This window comes from Rhinopithecus roxellana, chromosome 11 (genome assembly GCF_007565055.1).
Source record: "Rhinopithecus roxellana isolate Shanxi Qingling chromosome 11, ASM756505v1, whole genome shotgun sequence".
Taxonomy (NCBI): domain Eukaryota; kingdom Metazoa; phylum Chordata; class Mammalia; order Primates; family Cercopithecidae; genus Rhinopithecus; species Rhinopithecus roxellana.
Genome location: NC_044559.1, coordinates 54,355,953 through 54,380,383, shown reverse-complemented (window position 1 = coordinate 54,380,383; position 24,431 = coordinate 54,355,953). Strand labels below are relative to the sequence as shown.

General features: G+C 36.5%; 1 protein-coding gene across 1 annotated transcript in view; it reads left to right on the top strand.

Moving 5' to 3' along the window:
* The window catches only part of CCDC7 (coiled-coil domain containing 7), a 502,976-nt gene that overhangs the window by 46,530 nt on the left and 432,015 nt on the right, over window positions 1-24,431 (top strand). The window contains exons 11-12 of the mRNA XM_030940622.1: window positions 14,430-14,460; window positions 14,897-14,986. Coding sequence (XP_030796482.1) covers window positions 14,430-14,460; window positions 14,897-14,986 — 121 coding nt within the window. The remainder of the gene's footprint in view (window positions 1-14,429; window positions 14,461-14,896; window positions 14,987-24,431) is intronic.

The window sequence follows — 24,431 nt, the reverse complement described above, 5'->3', positions numbered from 1 at the left end:
TTTGAATGTTGGCCTGCCTTGTTAGGTTGGGGTAGTTCTCCTGCATAATATCCTGAAGAGTGTTTTCCAACTTGGTTGCATTCTCCCTGTCACTTTCAGGTACACGAATCAAATGTAGATTTGGTCTTTTTACATAGTCTCATATTTCTTGGAGGTTTTGTTTGTTTCTTTTCACTCGTATTTTGTCTCATCTTGTCTTCTCACTTTATTTCATTGAATTGATCTTCAGTCTCTGATATCCTTTCTTCTGCTTGATCAGTTCGGCTATTGATACTTGTGTATGCTTCACAAAGTTCTCGTGCTGTGTTTTTCAGCTCCATCAGGTCATTTATGTTCTTCTCTAAACTGGGTATTCTAGTGAGCAATTCCTGTAACTTTTTTTCAAGGTTCTTAGCTTCCTGGCATTGGGTTAGAACATGCTCCGTTAGCTCACAGGAGTTTGTTATTACCCATCTTCTGAAGCATACTTCTGTCAATTCGTCAAATTGATTCTCCATCCAGTTTTGTTCCCTTGCTGTCGAGGAGTTGTGATCCTTTGGAGGAGAAGAGGTGTTCTGGTTTTTGGAATTTTCAGCCTTTTTGCACTGGTTTCTCCCCATCTTCATGGATTTATATATCTTTGGTCTTTGATGTTGGTGATGTTGATAGTATTCCTTTCTGTTTGTCAGTGTTCCTTCTAACAGGCCCCTCTGCTGCAGGTCTGCTGGAGTTTGCTGGAGGTCCACTCCAAACCCTGTTTGCCTGGGTATTACCAGCGGAGACTGTAGAACAAAGATTGCTGGCTGTTCCTGCCTCTGGAAGCTTTATCCCAAAGGGGCACCAGCCAGATGCCAACCAGAGCTCTCCTCTATGAGGTGTCTGTCGGCCCCTACTGGGAGGTATCTCTCAGTCTGGATACATGGATGGTCAGGGACCCACTTGAGAAGGCAGTCTGTCCATTATCAGATCTTGAACACTTTGCTGGGAGAATTGCTGCTCTCTTGGGAGCTGTCAGGCAGGGATGTTTAAGTCTGCTGAAGCTGTGCCCAAAGCCTCCCCTTCCCCCAGGTGCTATGTCCCAGGGAGCTGTGGTAGACTCCACCCAGTTTGAACTTCCTGGGGCTTTGTTTACAGTGTAAGGTAAAACCACCTACTCTCAAGCCTGTAATCCCAGCACTTTGGGAGGCTGAGACAGGGCGGATCACGAGGTCAGGAGATCGAGACCATCCTGGCTAACACGGTGAAACCCCGTCTCTACTAAAAAATACAAAAAAAACTAGCCAGGCGAGGTGGTGGGCGCCTGTAGTCCCAGCTACTGGGGAGGCTGAGACAGGAGAATGGCATAAACCCAGGAGGCGGAGCTTGCAGTCAGCTGAGATCCGGCCATTGCACTCCAGCCTGGGCAACAGAGCGAGACTCCATCTCAAAAAAAAAAAAAAAAAAACAACCCACCTACTTAAGCCTCAGCAATGGCGGATGCCCCTCCCTTTACCAAGCTCGAGTGTCCCAGGTTGACCTCAGACTGCTGTGCTAGCAGAGAGAATTTCAAGCCAGTGGATCTTAGCTTGCTGGCCTCCATGAGGTTGGGACCTGCTCAGCCAGGCACCAAGAGAATATCCTGGTCTGCCGGTGGCAAAGACTATGGGAAAAGCACATTGTCTGGGCCAGAATGCACCATTTCTCCCAGTAGAGTCTCTCACAGCTTCCCTTGGCTAGGGAAGTGAAATCCCTTGACCCCTTGCACTTCCCAGGTGAAGTGACATCCCACCCTGCTTTGGCTTATCCTCCCTGGGCTGCACCCACTGTCCAACCAGTCCCAGTGAGATATACTGGGTACCTCAGTTGGAAATGCAGGAATCATCCGCCTTCTGTGTCAATCTTACTGGGAGCTGCAGACTGGAGCTGTTCCTATTCGGCCATCTTTTTGGCTATATCTGTTTTGATGCTAGGGTCATGCAGTTTTGATTACTATAGCTTTGTGTAGTAGATTTTGAGATAGTGTGATGCCTCTACCTTTGTTCTTTTTGCTCGTGATTGCTTTGGCTACTCAGGATCTTTTATGTTCCCATATGAATTTTAGGATCTATTTTTATTTCTGTGAAAAATGTCATTGAAATTTTCTTAGGGATTACATTGAACCTGTAGGTTATTTTGGGTAGCATGAACATTTTAACAATATTGTTTCAACTCATGAATATGGGATGTATTTTCAATTCTTTGTGTGTTCTTCAATTTATTTCAACAAGTCTTACAGTTTTCAGTGTAACAGATCTTTCACTTCTTTGATTAAGTGTATTCCCAAGTATTTTATTTCTTTTTATGCTATTATAAATGGGATTGTTTTCTTGATTTCTTTTTTAGATAGTTTGTTGTTAATTTATAGAAACACAACTGATTTTTGTATATTGGTTTTTGTATCCTGCCACTTTGTTTGATTCATTTGTTCTGCAAGTTTTGGGGGGCATCTTTAGAGTTTTCTATATAGGAGAGTATATCATCTGGAAACAAATATGATTTTACTTATTCTTTTTCTATTTTGATGCATTTTATTTGTTTTTCTTGACTAATTGCCCTGGCATGGACTTCTAGTACTATGTTGAATAGAATTGGTGAGAATGGGTATCCTTGTTTTTGATCTTACAGGAAAAGCTTTAAACTTTTCACTGTTGAGTATAATAATGTTAGCTATGGGGTTCTGATATATGGATTTTATTATATTAAGGTACATTCCTTCTATACCTATTTATTGATGGGTCTTATTATGGAAGGATGTTGAATTTTGTCAAATGCTTTTTCTGCATCTTATGAGATGATCATATGGTTTTATCTTTTATTCTGCTAATATATGCACAACATTTATTGATTTGCTGATTCATCCTTGTACTCTAGGGATAAATTCCACTTGATCATAGTGAATGATCCCTTTAATCTACTGTTAAATTTGTTTTGCTAGTATTGTGTTGAAGATTTTTACATCTATATTCATCAGGGATATTGGCCTGTAATTTTCTTTTCTTGTGATGTCCATGTCTGACTTTGTTATCAGGATGATTGATATGACTTGTAAAATAGTTTGGAAGTATTTATTCCTCTTCAAGATTTTGGAAGAGTTCGGGAAGGATTATATTAGTTCTTCTTTAAATATTTGGTAGAATTCAGCCATGAAGCTGGGAAGTCTTGGGCATTTCTTTGATAGGACTTTTTTTTATTATTTATTGACTCTTCTTGGTGATTATTGGTCTTTTCAGATTTTTTATTTCTTCAGTCTTGCTAGGTTGTTAACTCATTTTCTTCTAGGTTGTTCAGTTTGTTAGAATGTAATTTTTTTGTGGTAGTTTCTTTTATCTTTTTTTTTTATTTCTATGGTATCAGTTGTAATGTCTCATTTTTCTTTACTGAGGTTATTTGGGCCTTCTCTCTCTTTTTTCTTAGTCCAGCTAAAGATTTGCTGATTTTATCTTTTCAGAAAACTTTTAGTCTTGTTATCCTTTTCTATTGTTTTTCTAGTCTCTATTATTTATTTCTGCTCTTTGTAATTTTCTTCATTCTATTAACTATTGGCTTAATTTGTTATTTTTCTAGTTCTTTGATGTATCACATTAGGTTATTTATTTGAGATCATTATTTTTTTTTAAGTAGACATCTATTGCAATACACTTCCCACTTAGAACTGCTTTTGCTGCATTTCATGAGTTTTAGTATGTTGTATTTCCATTTTGGTTTGTCTCAAGATACTTTCTGATTTCCCTTTGGATTTCTTTTTTGACTCGTTATTTGTTTAGGAGTGTGTTAATTTCTACATATTTGTGAATTTTTCCAGTTTTTCTCCTGTCGTTGATTTCTAGTTTCAAATTATTGTCATTGGAAAATATGCTTGATATGACTTCAGTCTTCTTAAGTATATTAAGACATGTTTTGTGGCCTAACACATGAGCTATCATGGGAAATATTTCATGTGCACTCAAGAAGAATGTATGTTCTGCTGCTGTTGGGTGGAATGTTTTGTATATGTCTATTGGGTCCATTTGGCCTAAAGTATTGTTCAAGTCCAGTGTTGCCATATTCATTTGTTGTCTGAATGAACTGTCTATTGTTGTAAAGGGGGTATTACTGTACATGTGCTATTATTGTATTGCTATCTGTCTCTCGATTCAGATCTATTAGTAGTTGCTATATGTATTTAGGTAGTCTTATCTTGATGCATATTGTTTAAAATTGTTATAACCTCTTGATGGATTGACCCCTTTATAATTATATAATGACCTGCTTTGTCTCATGAGACAGCTAAAAACTTAAAATCTCTCTTTCTTATATAAGTATAGATACTTGTGCCTTCTTTTGGTTTTGCTTTGCATGGAGTATCTTTTTCCATCCCTTCACTTTTAGCTTTTGTGTGTTCCAGGCTGGAGTGCAGTGATGCGATCTCGGATCACTGCAACTTCTGCCTCCTGGGTTCAAGTGATTCTCCTGCGTCAGCCTCCCGAGTAGCTGGGACTACAGGTGTGCACCACCACACTGAGCTAATTTTTGTATTTTTAGTACAGACAGGGTTTCACCATGTTGGCCAGGATGGTCTCGATCTCTTGACCTTGTGATCCACCCACCATGGCCTCCCAAAGTGCTGGGATTACAGGCATGAGCCACCAGCACCTGGCCTGTGTGTTCTTAAAGTTTATGTGAGTCTTTTGTGGGCAGTATGTAGTTGGGTTCTGAAAAAAAAAAAAAAATCCAGCCACTTGACATGTTTTTGTTGGAGATTTAATCCATTTACACTTAAATATATATATTCAAAGTAATTATTTATATGTAAGGACTTACTATTACCATTTTTTAAAATTATTTTTTATTATACTTTAAGTTCTAGGGTACATGTGCATAACGTGCAGATTTGTTACATATGTATATTTGTGCCATGTTGGTGTGCTGCACCCATCAAGTCGTCAGCACCCATCAATTCATCATTTATATCTTGTATAACTCCCCAATGCAATCCCTCTCCCCTCTCCCCTCCCCATGATAGGCCCCGGTGTGTGATGTTCCCTTTCCCGAGTCCAAGTGATCTCATTGTTCAGTTCCCACCTATGAGTGAGAACATATTACCATTTTTTTTTTTGAGATGTATTCTCACTCTGTTGCCCAGGCTGGAGTGCAGTGGTGCAATCTCGGCTCACTGCAGCCTCTGCCTCCTGGGTTCAAGCAATTCTCCTGCCTTAGCCTCCTGAGTAGCTGGAATTACAGGCACCTGCCACTACGCCTGGCTAATTTTTGTATTTTTAGTAGAGATACAGTTTCTCCATGTTGACCAGGCTGGTCTTGAACTCCTGACCTCAGGTGATACACCACCTCAGCCTCCCAAAGTGCTATGATTACAGGCATGAGCCACTGTGCCTAGCTCACTATTACCATTTTGAAGGACAATAATCATATGATCATTTCAATAGATGCAGAAACAGCATTTTGCAGCATTCAAAATCTTTTCATAGTAAAAACTTACAACAAATTAGGTATACAAGGAATGTTCCCCACATAAAAATGCCATATTAACCTACAGCTAACATTACACTCAGTGGTGAAAAGTTGAAGACTTTTTCTCTAATAACAAGAAAAAGACAAGGATGCCTACTCTGAACAATTCTATTCAATGTCGTACCAGAAGTCCAATGTAGTAGCCAAGCAATTAGTCAACAAAAAGAAATTAAAGGTATCCAAATCAGAATAGAAGAAGTAAAATCATGTGTTTCTAGATGACATGAGTTCATATATAGAAAACCCTAAGGATGCCTCCCCTACCCGCATCAAATATAGAATGGTGCCACTCCCAAAACTCTTAGAACTAATAAATGAATTCAGTAAAGTTGCAGGTTACAAAATCAACATCCCCAAATCAGTTGTGTTTCTACACACTAACAATAACTGTGAAGAAGAAAACATTTAGAGTAGCATGAAAAGAAATGAACTAATTTAAGAATAAATTTAACCAAGAAAGTAAAAGATTTGCATGCAGAAAACTATAAAATATATAAGATATATTGAAGAAGTCACAAAGAAATGGGACAATATCATATGTTCACGGATTAGAAGAGTTAATACCGTTATAATTAAGTCCATGTACCCAAAGTGATCTACAGATTCTGTGTGAATCCTATGAAAATACCAATGACATTTTTCACAGGCATAAAACAAATCCTAAAATTCATATGCAACTTCAAAAGGCCTTGAATAGCCAAAGCAAATTTTAGCAAGAGTAATAAGGCTGGAAGCACATTACTTTCTTTTTTTTTTTGGAGACGGAGTCTCACTCTGTCATCCAGGCTGGAGTGCAGTGGTGCGATCTCAGCTCACTGCAACCTCCTCCTCCCAGGTTCAAGCAATTCTCCTGCCTCAGCCTCCCAAGTAGCTGGGATTACAAATGCCTGCCACCATGCCTGGCTAACTTTTTTGTATTTTTAGTAGAGATGGGGTTTTACCATGTTGGCCAGGCCTGTTTTGAACTCCTGACCTCAAGTGATCTTCCCACCTTGGCCTCCAAAAGTGCTAGGATTACAGGCGTGAGCCACTGTGCCTGGCATTTTTTTTTTTTTGAATGGAGTCTCACTCTGTTGTCCAGGCTGGACTGCAGTGGGGTGATCTCGGCTTACTGCAACCTCTACCTTTCAGGTTTGAGTGATTCTCCTGCCTCAGCCTCCTGAGTAGGCTCAGATGATCCGCCTGCCTCAGCCTCCCAAAGTGTTGGGATTACAGGCCCCAGCCACTGTACCTGGCCCTTACTTTCTGATTTCAAATTATGTTTTAAAGCTACAGTAATTAATGCAGTATGGTACTGGCATAAAATCAGACATGTAGACCCATGAAACAGATTAGCAAGTGCAGAAACAAACCCAAGCATGTGGACAAGTGATCTTCAACAAGAGTGTCAGAAATAAGCAATGGGGAAAGGATAGTGTCTTCAACAAATGATACTGGGAAAAGTGGATGTCTATATGCAAAAGAATGATATTGGATTTTCATGCCATGCACAAAATCAATTCAAAATGCATTAAAAACTTACCTGTATGACCTGAAACCGTAAAACTCCTTGATGAAAACATAGGACATAAGCTCCATGACATTGGTCTGGGCAATGATTTTTTTGAATGTTACACCAAAAAACAGGCAAAAAAGCAAAAATAAACAACTGAGATTACATCAAATTTAAAAGTCCTGCCTAAAAAAGGAAATAATAAAATGAAATGGAAAACTATAGAATAGGAGAAAATATTTCCGAACTATACATCTGATAATAATGGGTTAATATAAAAAATATACAAGGGACTCATACAACTGAATAGATGATAAAAAGTAATTAAAGGACTTGAATAGATATTTTTCCAAAGAAGACTTACAAATATACAATGGGTATAGGAAAAGGTACTGTATATCACCAATCATCAGAGAAATGTAAATCAAAATCACAATGAAATAATACATCATACTTGTTAGGTTGGCTGTTATTAAGAAAAAATGGTATAACAATTCTTGGCAAGGATGTGGAGAAAAGGGAACCCTTCAACACTACTGGTGGGAATGTAAATTGGTAGAGCCATTATGGAAAACAGTATGGAAGTGCATAAAAATTTAAAATAGAACTACCATATGACCCATAAATGCCACTTCTGGGTATGTATCCAGAGGAATTTAAATCAATATGTCAGGGGGATATCTGCACTCGCATGTTCATTGCAGTAGCCAAAATCTGGAAACAACTTAGGTATCCATAATGGATGAATGGATATAATGTACCTATGCATACAACAGAATATTATTCACTCTTAAGAAATTAGAAAATCCTTCCATTTGTGACAACATGGATGGACCTAGAAGGCATTATGTTAAGTGAAAGAATCCAGGCAGAGAAAGCAAAATAATTTAGGAGCTGAAAAGGTGTAGGCTAAAATGCACAAAGTTTCAGTTTTCCAAGATAAATAAGGTTTGTAGATCTATTATATAACAGAATCCCCATAGTGAACAATACTGCATTGTATACTTAAAATTTTCTAAGAGGGTAGGTGTTTTGTTAATTTTTCTCAATAACAACGGCATCAGCAGAAACCATGACAAACAATTATGATATTAATGAGGGCAGAAGGAAACATTTGGAGGTGAAGATCTCTTCGTGGCCTAGATGATGATAATTTCATGGGTATATTCATATCCCCAATTCATTGGGATGGATACAATAAAAATGTATAGCTTTTTATATACTAATTACATACCAATAAAGTGATTTAAAAGTACAGGATAAAATATAGAAACTAGGACTTTATTAAATTATTATGCATAAATTTACATAGTAGCAGGATAGGACAATCATTCTGGTCTTTGGGGGAGCTAATGGACATATTCTTCAGGATATTGTCAGTGCATTGTCTAGCTGTTCACCTGTGCATAATGATAAATAAATAAATAGGCATAGACCTAGAGGGCCTTGAAAATCTTCTGTAACTGTGGGACAAATTGAGATCTCAATTAGATATTGATTTGTAGTATGGCTTGTGAAGATATGATTCCTTTTTGGTGAACAGAATGCTTAGAACTAGTGTCCAGTCTTAGAGATGAAGTTGTTAAGTTAGATAAGAACAATGTACATTACCTGAATCATGTGGTCTGGACAGGAAAGCAGTCCTGTTAAGAATTACATCATGACATTTTTCTAGGGAGGCATAGACGTTACAAGTGAGGGTAATAGGCTGTTTTGCCTTTCAAAGTGTCTTTAGCCCAACTGCATGCATCACAAATAGTTATGTCAGAATTGGAATCACAATAATTCTAACACGGCAAATTCACATTCGTGAATGAATTTTAGTGATTAGGTAGGGCATCGGCAAGGTAAAGGCATCCATGTGGTTAAAAAGTAATGACAGATTCTGAATTCACATCATTTAAAAAGCTAATATTGATTACAGACCTAAAGGTAAGAAAATAAAACCATAAAAAGGGAGGGAATTCAACTCTCAAAACTAAAAACACCTGAAGCAAAGTTAAAATGTAAGCAATAGACTGGGAGAAAAGATTTGTGCACATACAATAGAAAAAAGGAGTAGTAATAAGAATCTGTAACTCCCTAAAAACACTAAGAAAAATAGGCAAAGTATATAAAGAGGTAACTAAGAAAAAGACAAAAAAATTGGCCAATAAACGTTTTAAGAGATGCTCAGTCTCACTGTGATCAGGGAAGATGTAAGACAAAACCATGACTTTTTTGTCTACAAAATTTAGAAGTTTTCTAATATCAACTGTTGGCAGAGAGGTAGTGGAATGAATACTGTTACAATGCTAGTGTAATAGAAATTTCCCGCTTCTGAGGACAATTTAGCACAGTTTAGTAATAACAAAAGTGTATGCCATGTTATATCACAAATCTATTTTTATCTACCCTCGAGAAAGGAGTACAGTATACTCAAGAAAGCATATAAAAGGAATTTTTTGCATCAGTGTGATGTCAGCAAAACTAGAAAGAACCTGTTTTTGTTAGTAGGAGTATGGCTCAATAATCTATGGTAAATGAATGATAAAGGAATACTATGAATAACTATATGACAACAAATTAGATAACTGAGATGATATATATTTCTAGAAAGACCCAAACTAAACTGTATCAAGAAGAACAAGAACATGTGGCTGGACTTATAAGTAGTGAAAAGATTTAATTAGTAATTAACATATTCCCACCAAGGAATGCTTAGGCCAGATGACTTCACTTTCTAATCCTGTCAAATATTTAAAGAAGAATTAATACCAGGCCTGTACAAACTCTTCCAAAAGATAAAAGAGTTCACACTTTTCAATTCATTTTGTGAGATTAGTGTTACTCTGATACCAAAATTAGACAATCACAAGAAAATAAATATATTTAAGAAGATAAATACGTGTTATGAATATGAACACAAAAATCCTCACCAAAATACTAGCAAACTGAATCCAACAACTGTATAAAAAAGATTACATATGATGAACATGGGGGATTTATTTTAGGAATGCAAGGTTGATTTAAAATACAGGTATCAATTTATATAATATGTAATATTGATTAAATAAAGGAGAATAAAATCACATCAGTTCACTAGATTCAGTAAATGCACCTGACAAAATTCAACATCGTTTTATGATAAAAATTCCACAAACCAGGAAGAGAAGGAAACTTCCTTAACCTGATAAAGGCCATTTGCAAACCCCATTCAACATCATACTCAGAGGTGAAGAATGAATAATTTCTTCCTATGATCACAAAAAAGACAAGGCGTTCACTTCTGTTCATCATTATAGTAGAGGTTCTAGCAAGGGCAATTATGGAAGAAAGGGAAATACAAGTGTCTGCACTGGTGAGGAAGAAGTAAAACTACCTCCATTTGCAAATGACATGATTTTAGATATTAAAACATCCTGAGTTCTGCTAAAACCTATTGGAAGTAAGGAATGAATTCATCAAGGCTGCAATATATAAGATTGATAAACAAAAACAATTTGTATTTCTTTTTTTTGTTTGTTTTTTTTGAGACGGAGTCTTGCTCTGTCGCCCAGGCTGGAGTGCAGTGTCGAGATCTCGGCTCACTGCAAGCTCTGCCTCCGGGATTCACGCCATTCTCCTGCCTCAGCCTCCCAAGTAGCTGGGACTACAGGCGCTCGCCGCCACACCCGGCTAATTTTTTGCATTTTTAGCGGAGACGGGGTTTCACCGTGTTAGCCAGGATGGTCTCGATTTCCTGACCTCATGATCCTCCCGCCTCGGCCTCCCAAAGTGCTGGGATTACAGGCGTGAGCCACCGTGCCCAGCCAACAATTTGTATTTCTATACACTAGCTGTTATGGGTTGAATTGTATCCCCTCAAAAGATAAGTTGAAGTTCTCACACCCTGCTACCTCAGGGCGACCCTATTTGGAAACAGGGTTATTGCCAATATTATTAGTTGAGATGAGGTCATACTGGAGTAGAATGGGCCCTTAATCTAACGTGACTAATGTCCTTATAGGAATTGGAGAAGACAGATAAACATGGAGGAAAAAACTGCTAATGTAAAGATGGAGGCAGAGATTGGGTTTATTCTGCCACAATCCAAAGAATACCAGGGACTAACAGTGGCTAGAATAGGCATGGTAGATTCCTTCCCTAGATATTTCAGAGGGAGCATGGCTGTGCCAACACTTTAATTTTGAATTTCAAGTCACCAGGCTGTGAGAAAATAAATTCTTGTTGTCTTAAATCACCCATATGCGGTCCTTTATTACTAAAGCCGTAGGAAATGAATACACTATGAACATTTCAAAAGTGAAATAAAGAAAACAATTCAATTTATAATAGCATCAAAGAGATCATGACTGAATTTAAAAAAAGAAATGCAAGACTTGGACACTGAAACTACAAAACATAATTGAAAGAACTTAAAGAACACCTACAGAAATGAATAGATATCTCATCTTCATAGACTGTTAAACTTAATATTTTTTATTTTATTTTTTAGAGACAGAGTCTCATTCTACCCAGTCTGGAGTGCAGTGATGCAATCATAGCTCACTTCAGCTGCTAACTCCTAGGCCCAAGGCATCTTCCTACCTCAGCCTTCTAAGCAGCTAGGACTATAGGCATGCACCACCATGCCTGGCAATGTAAAAAAATTTTTTTGTAGGGACAGGGTCTTGCTGTGTTGCCTAGGCTTGTCTTAAACTCCTGGCTTCAAGTGATCCTCCTGCCTTGGCCTCCCAAAGTTCTGTGATTACAGGCGTGAGCCACCATACCTGTCTTTAATAATCTTAAGGTAGCAATACTTCCCAAATTGTCCTACAGATTCAATGTAATTACTTTCAAAATTCCAGCTGACATTTTTTCAGAACTGACAAGCTGATTCTAAAACTCATGTGGAAGTTCAAGGAAGCTAGAATAGCAAAAGTAATCTTAAGAACAAAGTTAGAAGACTCACACTTAACTGATTTTAAAACTTAATACAAAGCTACAGTAACCAAGGCAAAATGTTACTGGCATAAGGCTAGACATGTGGCTATATGGCTAGACATATAGAGCAATGGAATGGAACTGAAAGTCCACAAATAAACCCTTACATTTATGAACAAATGATTTTCAAGGTAAGATGATTCAATGGGGGAAAGAAAAGTCTTTAATTTATAATAAACGGTACTTGGGCAACTGGTTATCCACATGCAAAAGAACGAGGCTGGATTACTTATTTTTGCCATTCACTAAAGTCAAAATTATCAAAGACCTAAATTTAAGAGGTAAAACTATAGGCATTTTAGAAGAAACATAGGAGTAAATCTTTGTGACATTGGGTTAGGCAGTGATTTCTTAGATATGACATCAGATGTACAATCAACAAAAAAAAAAATAGATAAACTTTATCAAAATTAAAAACTTTTGTGCTGCAAATGATACTATCAAAAACATGAAATAAACTGCTTATAGAATGTGAAAAATATTCACAAATCATATATCTGCTAAGGTACTTAGTAGAACATACAAAGAACTCTTACATCTCAATAATAAAAAGATAAATAATTCCATTAAAAATAGGCAAAGTATCTGAATAGGTATTTCCCCAAAGAAGATTTAGAAATGCCCAATAATCACATGAAAAGATACTTAACATTGTTAGCTGCTAGGTTTTTTTGTTTTTTTGTGTTTTTTTTTTTTTTGAGACAGAGTCTTGCTATGTCATTCATGCTGGAGGGCAGTGACATGATCTCAGCTCCCTGCAACTTCCACCTCCCAGGTTCAAGCAATTCTTGTGCCTCAGCCTCCCAGGTTGCTGGGACTACAGGCACCTGCCACCATGCCCGGCTAATTTTTGTATTTTTCGTAGAGATGGGTTTTCACCATGTTGGCCAGGCTGGTCTCAAACTCTGACCTCAGTTGATCTTCTTGCCTCGGCCTCCCAAAGTGCTGGGATTACATGCATGAGCCACCGGGCCTGGCTGTCACTAGTTTTAATTGCAAATCAAAACTACAATGAGATACCACTTTACATGCCCTAGGATGGCTATAATCAATCATACATTACTAATAGGAATTTAAGTTATGTATCTGGTTTAGAAAACAGTTTGCTGGTTCCTCAAAATGTTAAATACAGGGTCTGCATATGATTCAGAAATTCTGTTTCTAGGTTTACGCATGAGATAAATGAAAACACCTGTTCACACAACAACTTGTACATAAATGTTCATAATAGCATTATTCATAATGGCAGAAAAGTTGAAACAAACAAAATGTCCTTAAAGTGATTGATAAATAAAATGTGGAATATCCTTATAATGGAATGTTATTTGACAGTAAAAAGGAACAAAGTAATAATGTGCTATAATAGGGAAGAACCTCGAAAACACATTGCTAAATGTAAGAAGCCTAGTTTCAAAAGACCAGATACTATATGCTTCTATTTGTGTCAAATATCCAGAATAGGCAAATCTAGAGAGATAAAGTATGTTACTGGCTGGGTATTTGCAAAGAGGAATTAGGAGTGACTACTAATGTGTCTGGGGTTCCTTTGTGGGGTAAATAAGATGTAGTAAAATTAGATAGTGGTGATGGTTGCTCAAGTTGGTGAATATATTAAAAGAAACTGAAATGTATACTTTAAAATGTGCACTGTATGATGGTGGTGATGGTTGCTCAAGTTGGTGAATATATTAAAAGAAATTGAAATGTATACTTTAAAATGTGCACTGTATGATATATTAATTATACCTAAATAGAGCTGTTATAAATTCTGATTTAATAAATGAATAACTCTTGTCAAAAATAATCTATGGTTTATCCATACTATGGAACAATGTCAGCAAACTGTGGCCCAAATAATCTATGGTTTATCCATACTGTGGAACAATGTCATCAAACTGTGTCAGCAAACTGTGGAACAATGTCAAACCTAACCTGAAACTTATTTTTGTAAATAAAATTTAATTGGAATACAGCCATACCCATTGAGTAATAGTGACAGAGACCATCAGGCTTGCAGAATCTAAAATACTTACTATCTAGTTCTTTGCAAAAAATGTTTGCCAACTCCTGCTGTGGAATAATCATTGGCACTTAAAAAAACTGAGAAAGATCTATGTTTATGGATATGAAGAAATCTCAGACTTTATGTTAAGTGAAAAAGTAAGTTGAGAACAATATATACAGTGATGTCATTTATGTGAAAAAGAAAACTGAAATCCAATCCACTAATAAAAATTACAGAATGGAAAAGGTACATGCAGTATTGTGTAAAATCATAGAACAAGTCCTGGAAAGGTAACAGTGATTCAATAATATTTCTAGGGAGAGTATTAAATTTATGAAGTTGTAATCAAAGTGTCCATTAAACTTCATTTGTATTAAAATCTTTACAAAGAAAATATGTATGTTACATAAATTAAAATATAAATGTACAATTATAAACATACTTTTTTGGTTTATTTTTCAGAGCTGTAAATGATCAAGTTTTGTTAAATGCTGTAAGTATAGTACTCTCAATTTGAAATTACACTTTGTCCTTGAGTTCTTAACAGATTCTAGAAATTGTCAGGATACATAATCCTATATAAAGCTCCAATGCTTACTTAGTTTATTTAAAATATTTTTATGCATATGTGAACTGGAAAGCCTTGTCTATTTTGTTCATTTTACTCTCATTATCACTCAGAAATAATTCACTTCTGAAATACTAAACTGTAATGTCCTACAGTCATCTGAATAGTTCCAGTCCTTGACACTTGTAGCTCTTTTATGTCTTTCAGCTCCAATTCTTGTCTCACTGTACATACTGATATCAATGTTTCATTATTGTCATGAGTTAATGAAGACTTTCTTACTTTAATAATTAAATATCTGAACAACCTTTCTACATTGAGAGTTTTACTCTTCATTATTACTAAAATTATTTGTTTTTAGGAATACAAACAGATACAACGTGATTTTCAGTTGTTATCAGAAGAGAAGTTGGTGCTGGAAAATGAACTACAAAAGTTGAAGGACACAGAGGTTGGAAAAATTTTAGTGTTTGAAAATGGCATATACATGACGAGTTATTATGTTAGGATAGAAATCAAAGATATATTTAAATGTTATATAATATGTTTTTAATATTAATAATTTGTAGCAGCTATGCTTTAAAAAATAAAATTATGCCATATTCTAAATTATCATATTAGGTGTCAAAACCAAAAGGATGCCATGAAAAAACAGATAAAATTTAAACATCTGAAAAGACATTTCTAGGCCAAATATTTACCTTTATTAAACTAGCAGTAAATTAGTTTTCAAATATATTGTAAATGCATTTCGTGGTATTTTCTACAATTATGTAATGTGTGTATCCCAGTTCATTATACCAAATAGAGTAAATAGAAATAGAAATGCAAGGGTAAAGGAAAATTTGTTTCCTCTTGTATTTTATTGTTCTCTTTGCCATCATTAGAGAGCTTACAAATTCACACTATAGACAATAAAGTCAAATACATTAAAAGTGAACTTTTATTAACCACTTAAAAACTTAAGATATATGGTTGAGGAAAAATACTAAATTCAGTAATGTTGGTTGCTTGATATTTCTTCCTTACTAGGGGAGGAAGCAGAAATCATATGGGAGATTTGCTATTTGATCAGTTAGAGAAGCAGTAGTCTTACATAGGTGTCAAATATAAGATCAGTGCTGTCATATATGTTCGATTTAGGAATAGTTTTCCTTTAGGTATCATGCCAAGTAGGAATAGGACATTGGAACAAAATAACTAAAAATAGTAAATTGTCATGTTGAAGAACTGAGTAGTCTGACCAAGTGCGAGAATTTTGCAGCATGCTAATCACATACTGTTAGAGCCACGTTGAAAAAACACCGGAGCTTCTTAGATGACTTGAGGATGTTGCACCAGTTTCTGGTTTTGCTTCCTTGTGTTGTTTCTTTAGGTGTTTTGTCTCTAATTCTGCTCTAGAGAGCAATGATTTTTGCATGAACTTCAATGTATGATCTAGGATACAACAAGGTTTTCTTGTTTAATGCATGGAAACTTTGGTGCTCATTTGGTAGGTTATACTCTTACCCATTCTTTAAAACATTTACAAACTTTTTTTATTTTTGTGGGTACATAGTAGGTGTATATATTTATAGGGTACATGAGATATTTTAGTACAGGCATACAATGTGTAATAATCACATCATGGACAATTGGGTATCCATTTCTTTAAACACTTATCCTTTGTGTTGCAAATAATCCAATTATACTTTTTTTAGTTATTCTTAAATGTACAATTAAATCACTATTGACTATAGTCCCCCTGTTGTGCTATCAAATACTAGGTCTTACTCATTCTTTACAACTATATTTTTTGTACCCATTAACCATCCCCACTCCCTGCTCACACTCCAAGCCTCTGGTAACCATCCTTCTATTCTCTGTCTCCATGAGTTCAATTGTTTTGATTTTTAGTCCCAACAAATAGTGAAAACATGCAATGTTTGTCTTTCTGTGCCTGGCCTATTTCATTTAACATAATGACTTCCAGTTCCATCTATGTTGTTGCAAATGATACAATCTCCTTTTTTATGACTAAATAGTATTACATTGTGTATAAGTATTACATTTTCTTTTCCCAGTCGTATGTTGATGGGCACAGAGGTTGCTTCCAAATCTTGGCTACTGAAAACAGACCTGCAACTAACACGGGAGTGCAGATATCTCTTTGATATACTGATTTCCTTTTTTTGGGATCTATACATATCAGTAGGATTGCTGGATTGTATGGTAGCTCTATTTTTAGTTTTTTGAGCAACCTCCAAACTGTTTTCCATAGTGGTTTTACTAATTCACATTCTCACCAACAGTGTACGAAGGTTCCCTTTTCTCCACATTATCTCCAGCATTTGTTATTACCTGGCTTTTTGATAAAAGTCATTTTAACTGGGGTACGACGATATTTCATTGTAGTTTTGATTTGCATTTCTTAGATGATCAGTGATGTTGAGGACCTTTTCACATACCTGTTTGCCATTTGTATGTCTTGTTTTGAGAAATATCTATTCAAATCTTTTATCCATTTTTAAATTGGATTATTAGATTTTTTTTCCTATAGGGTCATTTGAGCTCCTTTTATATTCTGATTGTTAATCCCTCGTCAGATGGGTAGTTTGGAAATATATTTTTTCTCATTTTGTGGGTTGTCTCTTCACTTTGTAGATTGTTTTCTTTGCTGTGCAGAAGCTGTTTAACTTGATGTTATCCCATGGGTCCATTTATTTTTTGGTTACCGTTACTTGTGGAGTATTACTCAAGAAATTTTTGCACGGATCAATGTGCTAGAGAGTTTCTCCAATGTTTTCTTGGAGTAGTGTCATAGTTTGAGGTCATAGATTTAAGTCTTTAATCCATTTTGATATGATTTTTGTGTAAGGTGAGAGATAGGGTTCAAGATTCATTCATCTGCATATAGATATCCAGTTTCCCAGCAACATTTATTGAAGAGACTGTCTTTTCCCCCACTGTATGTTCTTGGCACCTTTGTTGAAAATGAGTTCACTATAGGTGTGTGGAATTTTTTCTGGGTTCTTTTCTGTTCCTTTGGTCTATGTGTTGGCTTTTATGCAACTACCATGTTGTTTTGTTTACTGTAGCTCTGTACTATAATTTAAAGTCAAATAATATAATTTCTCCACTTTCATTTCTTTTGCTCAGGATAGCTTTGGCTATTCTGGGGCTTTTGTGATTTTATATAAATGTTAGGATTTGTTTTCTATTTCTGTGAAGACTATCATTGATATTTTGATAGGGATTACAATTAATTTGTATGTTGCTTTGGGTAGTATGGACATTTTAATAATATTGATTCTTCCCATCTATGAACATGGAATATCTCTCCATTTTTCTGTATCCTCTTCAATTTCTTTCATCAGTGTTTTATAGTTATCCTTGTAGAGATCTTTCACTTCTTTGGTTAAAACCTAGGTGTTTAATTTGTGGCTGTTGTAAATAGGATTAGTTGTTTGATTTCTGTTTCAGATTATTCACTGTTGGTATATAGAAGTGTTACTGATTTTTGTATTTTGATTTGTATCCTGTAACTTTACTGAATTTATCAGTTCTAAGAGTTTTTTTTTTCTTTTTCTTTTGGGCCAGTCTTTAAATTTTTCCAAATATAAGATCATACCATCTGCAAACAAGGATAATTTGAATTGTTCCTTTCCAATTTGGATGCCCTTTATTTCTTTCTCTTATCTGATTGCTCTAGTGAGAACTTCTAGTACTATGCTGAACAACAGTCATGACAGTAGACATTCTTATCATGTTCCAGATCTTAGAGAAAAGGCTTTCAGTTTTTTCCCATTCCGAGTGAAACTGGCTGTGGGTTTGTCATATGTGGTTTTTATTATGGTTGAGGTATGTTTCTTCTGTAGCCAGTTTTTAGAGGGTTTTTTCATGAAGGGATATTGAACTTTATCAAATGCATTTTCAGCATCAATTGAAATGATCACATGGTTTTTGTCTTTCAATCTGTTAATATGATGTATCACACTGATTGATTTGCATATTGTGAATCCCACTTGGTCATGATGAATGATCCTTTTAATGTGTTGTTGAATGTGTTTTATTAGTGTTTTGTTGAGAATTCTTAAATCAATAGTCACCCAAAATATTGGCATATAGGCCTCTCTTTTGAAGAGCTTTTGTCTAGGTTTGGTATCAGGGTAATACTGGTCTTGTAGAATGAGTTTGGAAGTATTCCCTCCTCTTGTCTTTTTGGGATGGTTTTAATAGGGTTGGTGTTATTTCTTTTTTTTTTTATTATTATACTTTAAGTTCTAGGGTACATGTGCACAACGTGCAGGTTTGTTACATATGTATACATGTGCCATGTTGGTGTGCTGCACCTATTAACTCGTCATTTACATTAAGTATATCCCCTAATGCTATCCCTCCACCCCCTGCTCCCCACATTAGGACCAGGTGTGTGATGTTCACCTTCCTGTGTCCAAGTGATCTCATTGTTCAGTTCCCACCTATGAGTAAGAACATGCGGTATTTGGTTTTCTGTTCTTGCGATAGTTTGCTGAGAATGATGGTTTCCAGCTGCATGCATGTCCCTACAAAGGACACAAACTCATCCTTTTTTATGGCTGCATAATATTCCATGGTGTATATGTGCCACATTTTCTTTTTTTAAATTTTTTTCCTTTTTAATTTTTTTATTATTATACTTTAAGTTCTAGGGTACATGTGCATAACGTGCAGGTTTGTTACATATGTATACTTGTGCCGTGTTGGTGTGCTGCACTCATCAACTCGTCAGCACCCATCAACTCATCATTTACATCAGGTATAACTCCCAATGCAATCCCTCCCCCTTCCCCCCTCCCCATGATAGGCCCCGGTGTGTGATGTTCCCCTTCCCGAGTCCAAGTGATCTCATTGTTCTGTTCCCACCTATGAGTGAGAACATGCGGTGTTTGGTTTTCTGTTCTTGCGATAGTTTGCTGAGAATGATGGTTTCCAGCTGCATCCATGTCCCTACAAAGGACACAAACTCATCCTTTTTTATGGCTGCATAGTATTCCATAGTGTGTATGTGCCACATTTTCTTAATCCATCTGTCACAGATGGACATTTGGGTTGATTCCAAGTCTTTGCTATTGTGAATAGTGCTGCAATAAACTTATGTGTGCATGTGTCTTTATAGCAGCATGACTTATAATCCTTTGGGTATATCCCCAGTAATGGGATGGCTGGGTCAAATGGTATTTCTAGTTCTAGATCCTTGAGGAATCGCCACACTGTAATCCACGATGGTTGAACTAGTTTACTGTCCCACCAACAGTGTAAAAGTATTCCTATTTCTCCACATCCTCTCCAGCACCTGTTGTTTCCTGGTTTTTTAATGATTGCCATTCTAACTGGTATGATCTGGTATCTCATTGTGGTCTTGATTTGCATTTCTCTGATGGCAAGTGATGATGAGCATTTTTTCATGTGTCTGTTGACTGTATGAATGTCTTCTTTTGAGAAGTGTCTGTTCATATCCTTTGCCCACTTTTTGATGGGGTTGTTTTTTTCTTGTAAATTTGATTGAGTTCTTTATAGGTTCTGGATAATAGCTCTTTGTCAGATGAGTAGATTGCAAAAATGTTCTCCCATTCTGTAGGTTGCCTGTTCACTCTGATGATAGTTTCTTTTGCTGTGCAGAAGCTCTTTAGTTTAATTAGATTCCATTTGTCAATTTTGACTTTTGTTGCCGTTGCTTTTGGTGTTTTAGATGTGAAGTCCTTGCCCATGCCTATGTCCTGAATGGTATTACCTAGGTTTTCTTCTAGGGTTTTTATGGTTTTAGGTATAACATTTAAGTCTCTAATCCATCTTGAATTAATTTTCGTATAAGGAGTAAGGAAAGGATCCAGTTTCAGCTTTCTACTTATGGCTAGCCAATTTTCCCAGCACCATTTATTAAATAGGGAATCCTTTCCCCATTTCTTGTTTCTCTCAGGTTTGTCAAAGAACAGATGGCTATAGATGTGTGGTATTATTTCTGAGGGCTCTGTTCTGTTCCATTGGTCTATATCTCTGTTTTGGTACCAGTACCATGCTGTTTTGGTTACTGTAGCCTTGTAGTATAGTTTGAAGTCAGGTAGCGTGGTGCCTCCAGCTTTGTTGTTTTGGCTTAGGATTTTCTTGGCAATGGGGGGTCCTTTTTGGTTCCATATGAACTTTAAAGCAGTTTTTTCCAATTCTGTGAAGAAATTCATTGGTAGCTTAATGGGGATGGCATTGAATCTATAAATTACCTTGGGCAGTATGGCCATTTTCACAATATTGATTCTTCTTTTCCATGAGCATGGTATGTTCTTCCATTTATTTGTATCCTCTTTTATTTCACTGAGCAGTGATTTGTAGTTCTCCTTGAAGAGATCCTTTACATCCCTTGTAAGTTGGATTCCTAGGTATTTTATTCTCTTTGAAGCTGTTGTGAATGGGAGTTCATTCATGATTTGGCTCTCTGTTTGTCTGTTACTGGTGTATAAGAATGCTTGTGATTTTTACACATTGATTTTGTGTCCTGAGACTTTGCTGAAGTTGCTTATCAGCTTAAGGAGATTTTGGGCTGAGACGATGGGGTTTTCTAAGTATACAATCATGTCAACTGCAAACAGGGACTATTTGACTTCTTTTCCTAACTGAATACCCTTTATTTCTTTCTCTTGCCTGATTGCCTTAGCCAGAAATTCCAACAGTATGTTGAATAGGGGTTGTGAGAGAGGGCATCCCTGTCTTGTGCCAGTTTTCAAAGGGAATGCTTCCAGTTTTTGCCCATTCAGTATGATATTGGCTGTGGGTTTGTCATAGGTAGCTCTTATGATTTTGAGATACGTTCCATCAATACCGAATTTATTGAGCGTTTTTAGCATGAAGGGCTGTTGAATTTTGTCAAAGGCCTTTTCTGCATCTTTTGAGATAATGAAGTGGTTTTTGTCTTTGGTTCTGTTTATATGCTGGATTACATTTATTGATTTGCATATGTTGAACCAGCCTTGCATCCCAGGGATGAAGCCCACTTGATCATGGTGGATACGCTGCTGGATTCGGTTTGCCAGTATTTGATTGAGAATTTTTGCATCGATGTTCATCAGAGATATTGGTCTAAAATTCTCTTTTTTTTGTAGTATCTCTGTCAGGCTTTGGTATCAGGATGATGTTGGCTTTGTAAAATGAGTTAGGGAGGATTCTCTCTTTTTCTATTGATTGAAATAGTTTCAGAAGGAATGGTATCAACTCCTCCTCGTACCTCTGGTAGAATTTGGCTGTGAATCCGTCTGGTCCTGGACTTTTTTTGGCTGGCAGACTATTAATTATTGCCTCAATTTCAGAGCCTGCTATTCGTCTATTCAGGGATTCAACTTCTTCCTGGTTTAGTCTTGGAAGAGTGTAAGTGTCCAGGAAATTATCCATTTCTTCTAGGTTTTCTAGTTTATTTGCGTAGAGGTGTTTATAGTATTCTCTGATGGTAGTTTGTATTTCTGTGGGGTCGGTGGTGATATCCCCTTTATCATTTTTTATTGCATCTATTTGATTCTTTTCTCTTTCCTTCTTTATTAGTCTTGCTAGTGGTCTATCAATTTTGTTGATCTTTTCAAAAACCAGCTCCTGGATTCATTGATTTTTTAGAAGGGTATTTTGTGTCTCTATCTCCTTCAGTTCTGCTCTGATCTTAGTTATTTCTTGCCTTCTGCTAGCTTTTGACTGTGTTTGCTCTTGCCTCTCTAGTTCTTTTAATTGTGATGTTAGGGTGTCAATTTTAGATCTTTCCTGCTTTCTCTTGTGGGCATTTAGTGCTATAAATTTCCCTCTACACACTGCTTTAAATGTGTCCCAGAGATTCTGGTATGTTGTATCTTTGTTCTCATTGGTTTCAAAGAACATCTTTATTTCTGCCTTCATTTCGTTATGTACCCAGTAGTCATTCAGGAGCAGGTTGTTCAGTTTCCATGTAGTTGAGCGGTTTTGATTGAGTTTCTTAGTCCTGAGTTCTATTTTGATTGCAGTGTGGTCTGAGAGACAGTTTGTTATAATTTCTGTTCTTTTACATTTGCTGAGGAGTACTTTACTTCCAACTATATGGTCAATTTTGGAATAAGTGCGATGTGGTGCTGAGAAGAATGTATATTCTGTTGATTTGGGGTGGAGAGTTCTGTAGATGTCTATTAGGTCTTCTTGGTGCAGAGATGAGTTCAATTCCTGGATATCCTTGTTAACTTTCTGTCTCGTTGATCTGTCTAATGTTGACAGTGGGGTGTTAAAGTCTCCCATTATTATTGTAACAGAGTCTAAGTCTCTTTGTAAATCTCTAAGGACTTGCTTTATGAATCTGGGTGCTCCTATATTGGGTGCATACATATTTAGGATAGTTAGCTCTTCTTGTTGAATTGATCCCTTTACCATTATGTAATGGCCTTCTTTGTCTCTTTTGATCTTTGATGATTTAAAGTCTGTTTTATCAGAGACTAGGATTGCAACCCCTGGTTTTTTTTTTGTTTTCCATTTGCTTGGTAAATCTTCCTCCATCCCTTTGTTTTGAGCCTATGTGTGTCTCTGCACATGAGATTGGTCTCCTGAATACAGCAGACTGATGGTTCTTGACTCTTATCCAATTTGCCAGTCTGTGTCTTTTAATTGGACCATTTAGTCCGTTTACGTCTAAGGTTAATATTTTATGTGTGAACTTGATCCTTTCATTTTGATATGAGCTGATTATTTTGCTCGTTAGTTGATGAAGATTCTTCCTAGCATTGATGGTCTTTACATTTTGGCATGTTTTTGCAATGGCTGGTACTGGTTGTTCCTTTCCATGTTTAGTGCTTCCTTCAGGATCTCTTGTAGGGCAGGCCTGGTGGTGACAAAATCTCTAATCATTTGCTTGTATGGAAAAGATTTTATTTCTCCTTCACTTATGAAACTTAGTTTGGCTGGATATGAAATTCTGGGTTGAAAATTCTTTTCTTTAAGAGTGTTGAATATTGGCCACCACTCTCTTCTGGCTTGTAGATTTTCTGCCGAGAGATCCGCTGTTAGTCTGATGGTCTTCCGTTTGTGGGTAACCCAACCTTTCTTTCTGGCTGCCCTTAACATTTTTTCCTTCATTTCAGCTTTGGTGAATCTGACAATTATGTTTCTTGGAGTTGCTCTTCTCGAGGAGTACCTTTGTGGTGTTCTCTGTATTTCCTGAATTTAAATGTTGGCCTGCCTTGCTAGTTTGGGGAAGTTCTACTGGATAGTATCCTGCAGAGTGTTTTCCAACTTGGTTCTATTCTCCGCATCACTTTCAGGCACACCAATCAGACGTAGATTTGGTCTTTTCACATAATCCCGTATGTCTTGGAGGCTTTGTTCATTTCTTTTTACTCTTTTTTCTCTACACTTCTCTTCTCGCTTCATTTCATTAGTTTGATCTTCAATTGCTGATACTCTTTCTTCCAGTTGATCGAGTCAGTTACTGAAGCTTGTGCATTTGTCACATAGTTCTCATGTTATGGTTTTCATCTCTATCAGTTCTTTTAAGGTCTTCTCTGCATTGATTATTCTAGTTATCCATTCATCCATTCTTTTCTCAAGGATTTTAGTTTCTTTGTGCTGGTTATGTAGTTCCTCCGTTAGCTCTGAGAAGTTTGATTGACTGAAGCCTTCTTCTCTCAACTCGTCAAAGTCATTCTCCATCCAGCTTTGTTCCATTGTTGGCGATGAGCTGTGTTCCTTTGGAGGGGGAGATGCGCTCTTATTTTTTGAATTTCCAGCTTTTCTGCACTGCTTTTTCCCCATCTTTGTGGTTTTATCTGCCTTTGGTCTTTGATGATGTTGATGTACTGATGGGGTTTTGGTGTGGGCGTCCTTTCTTTTTGTTAGTTTTCCTTCTAACAGTCAAGACCCTCAGCTGTAGGTCTGTTGGAGTTTGC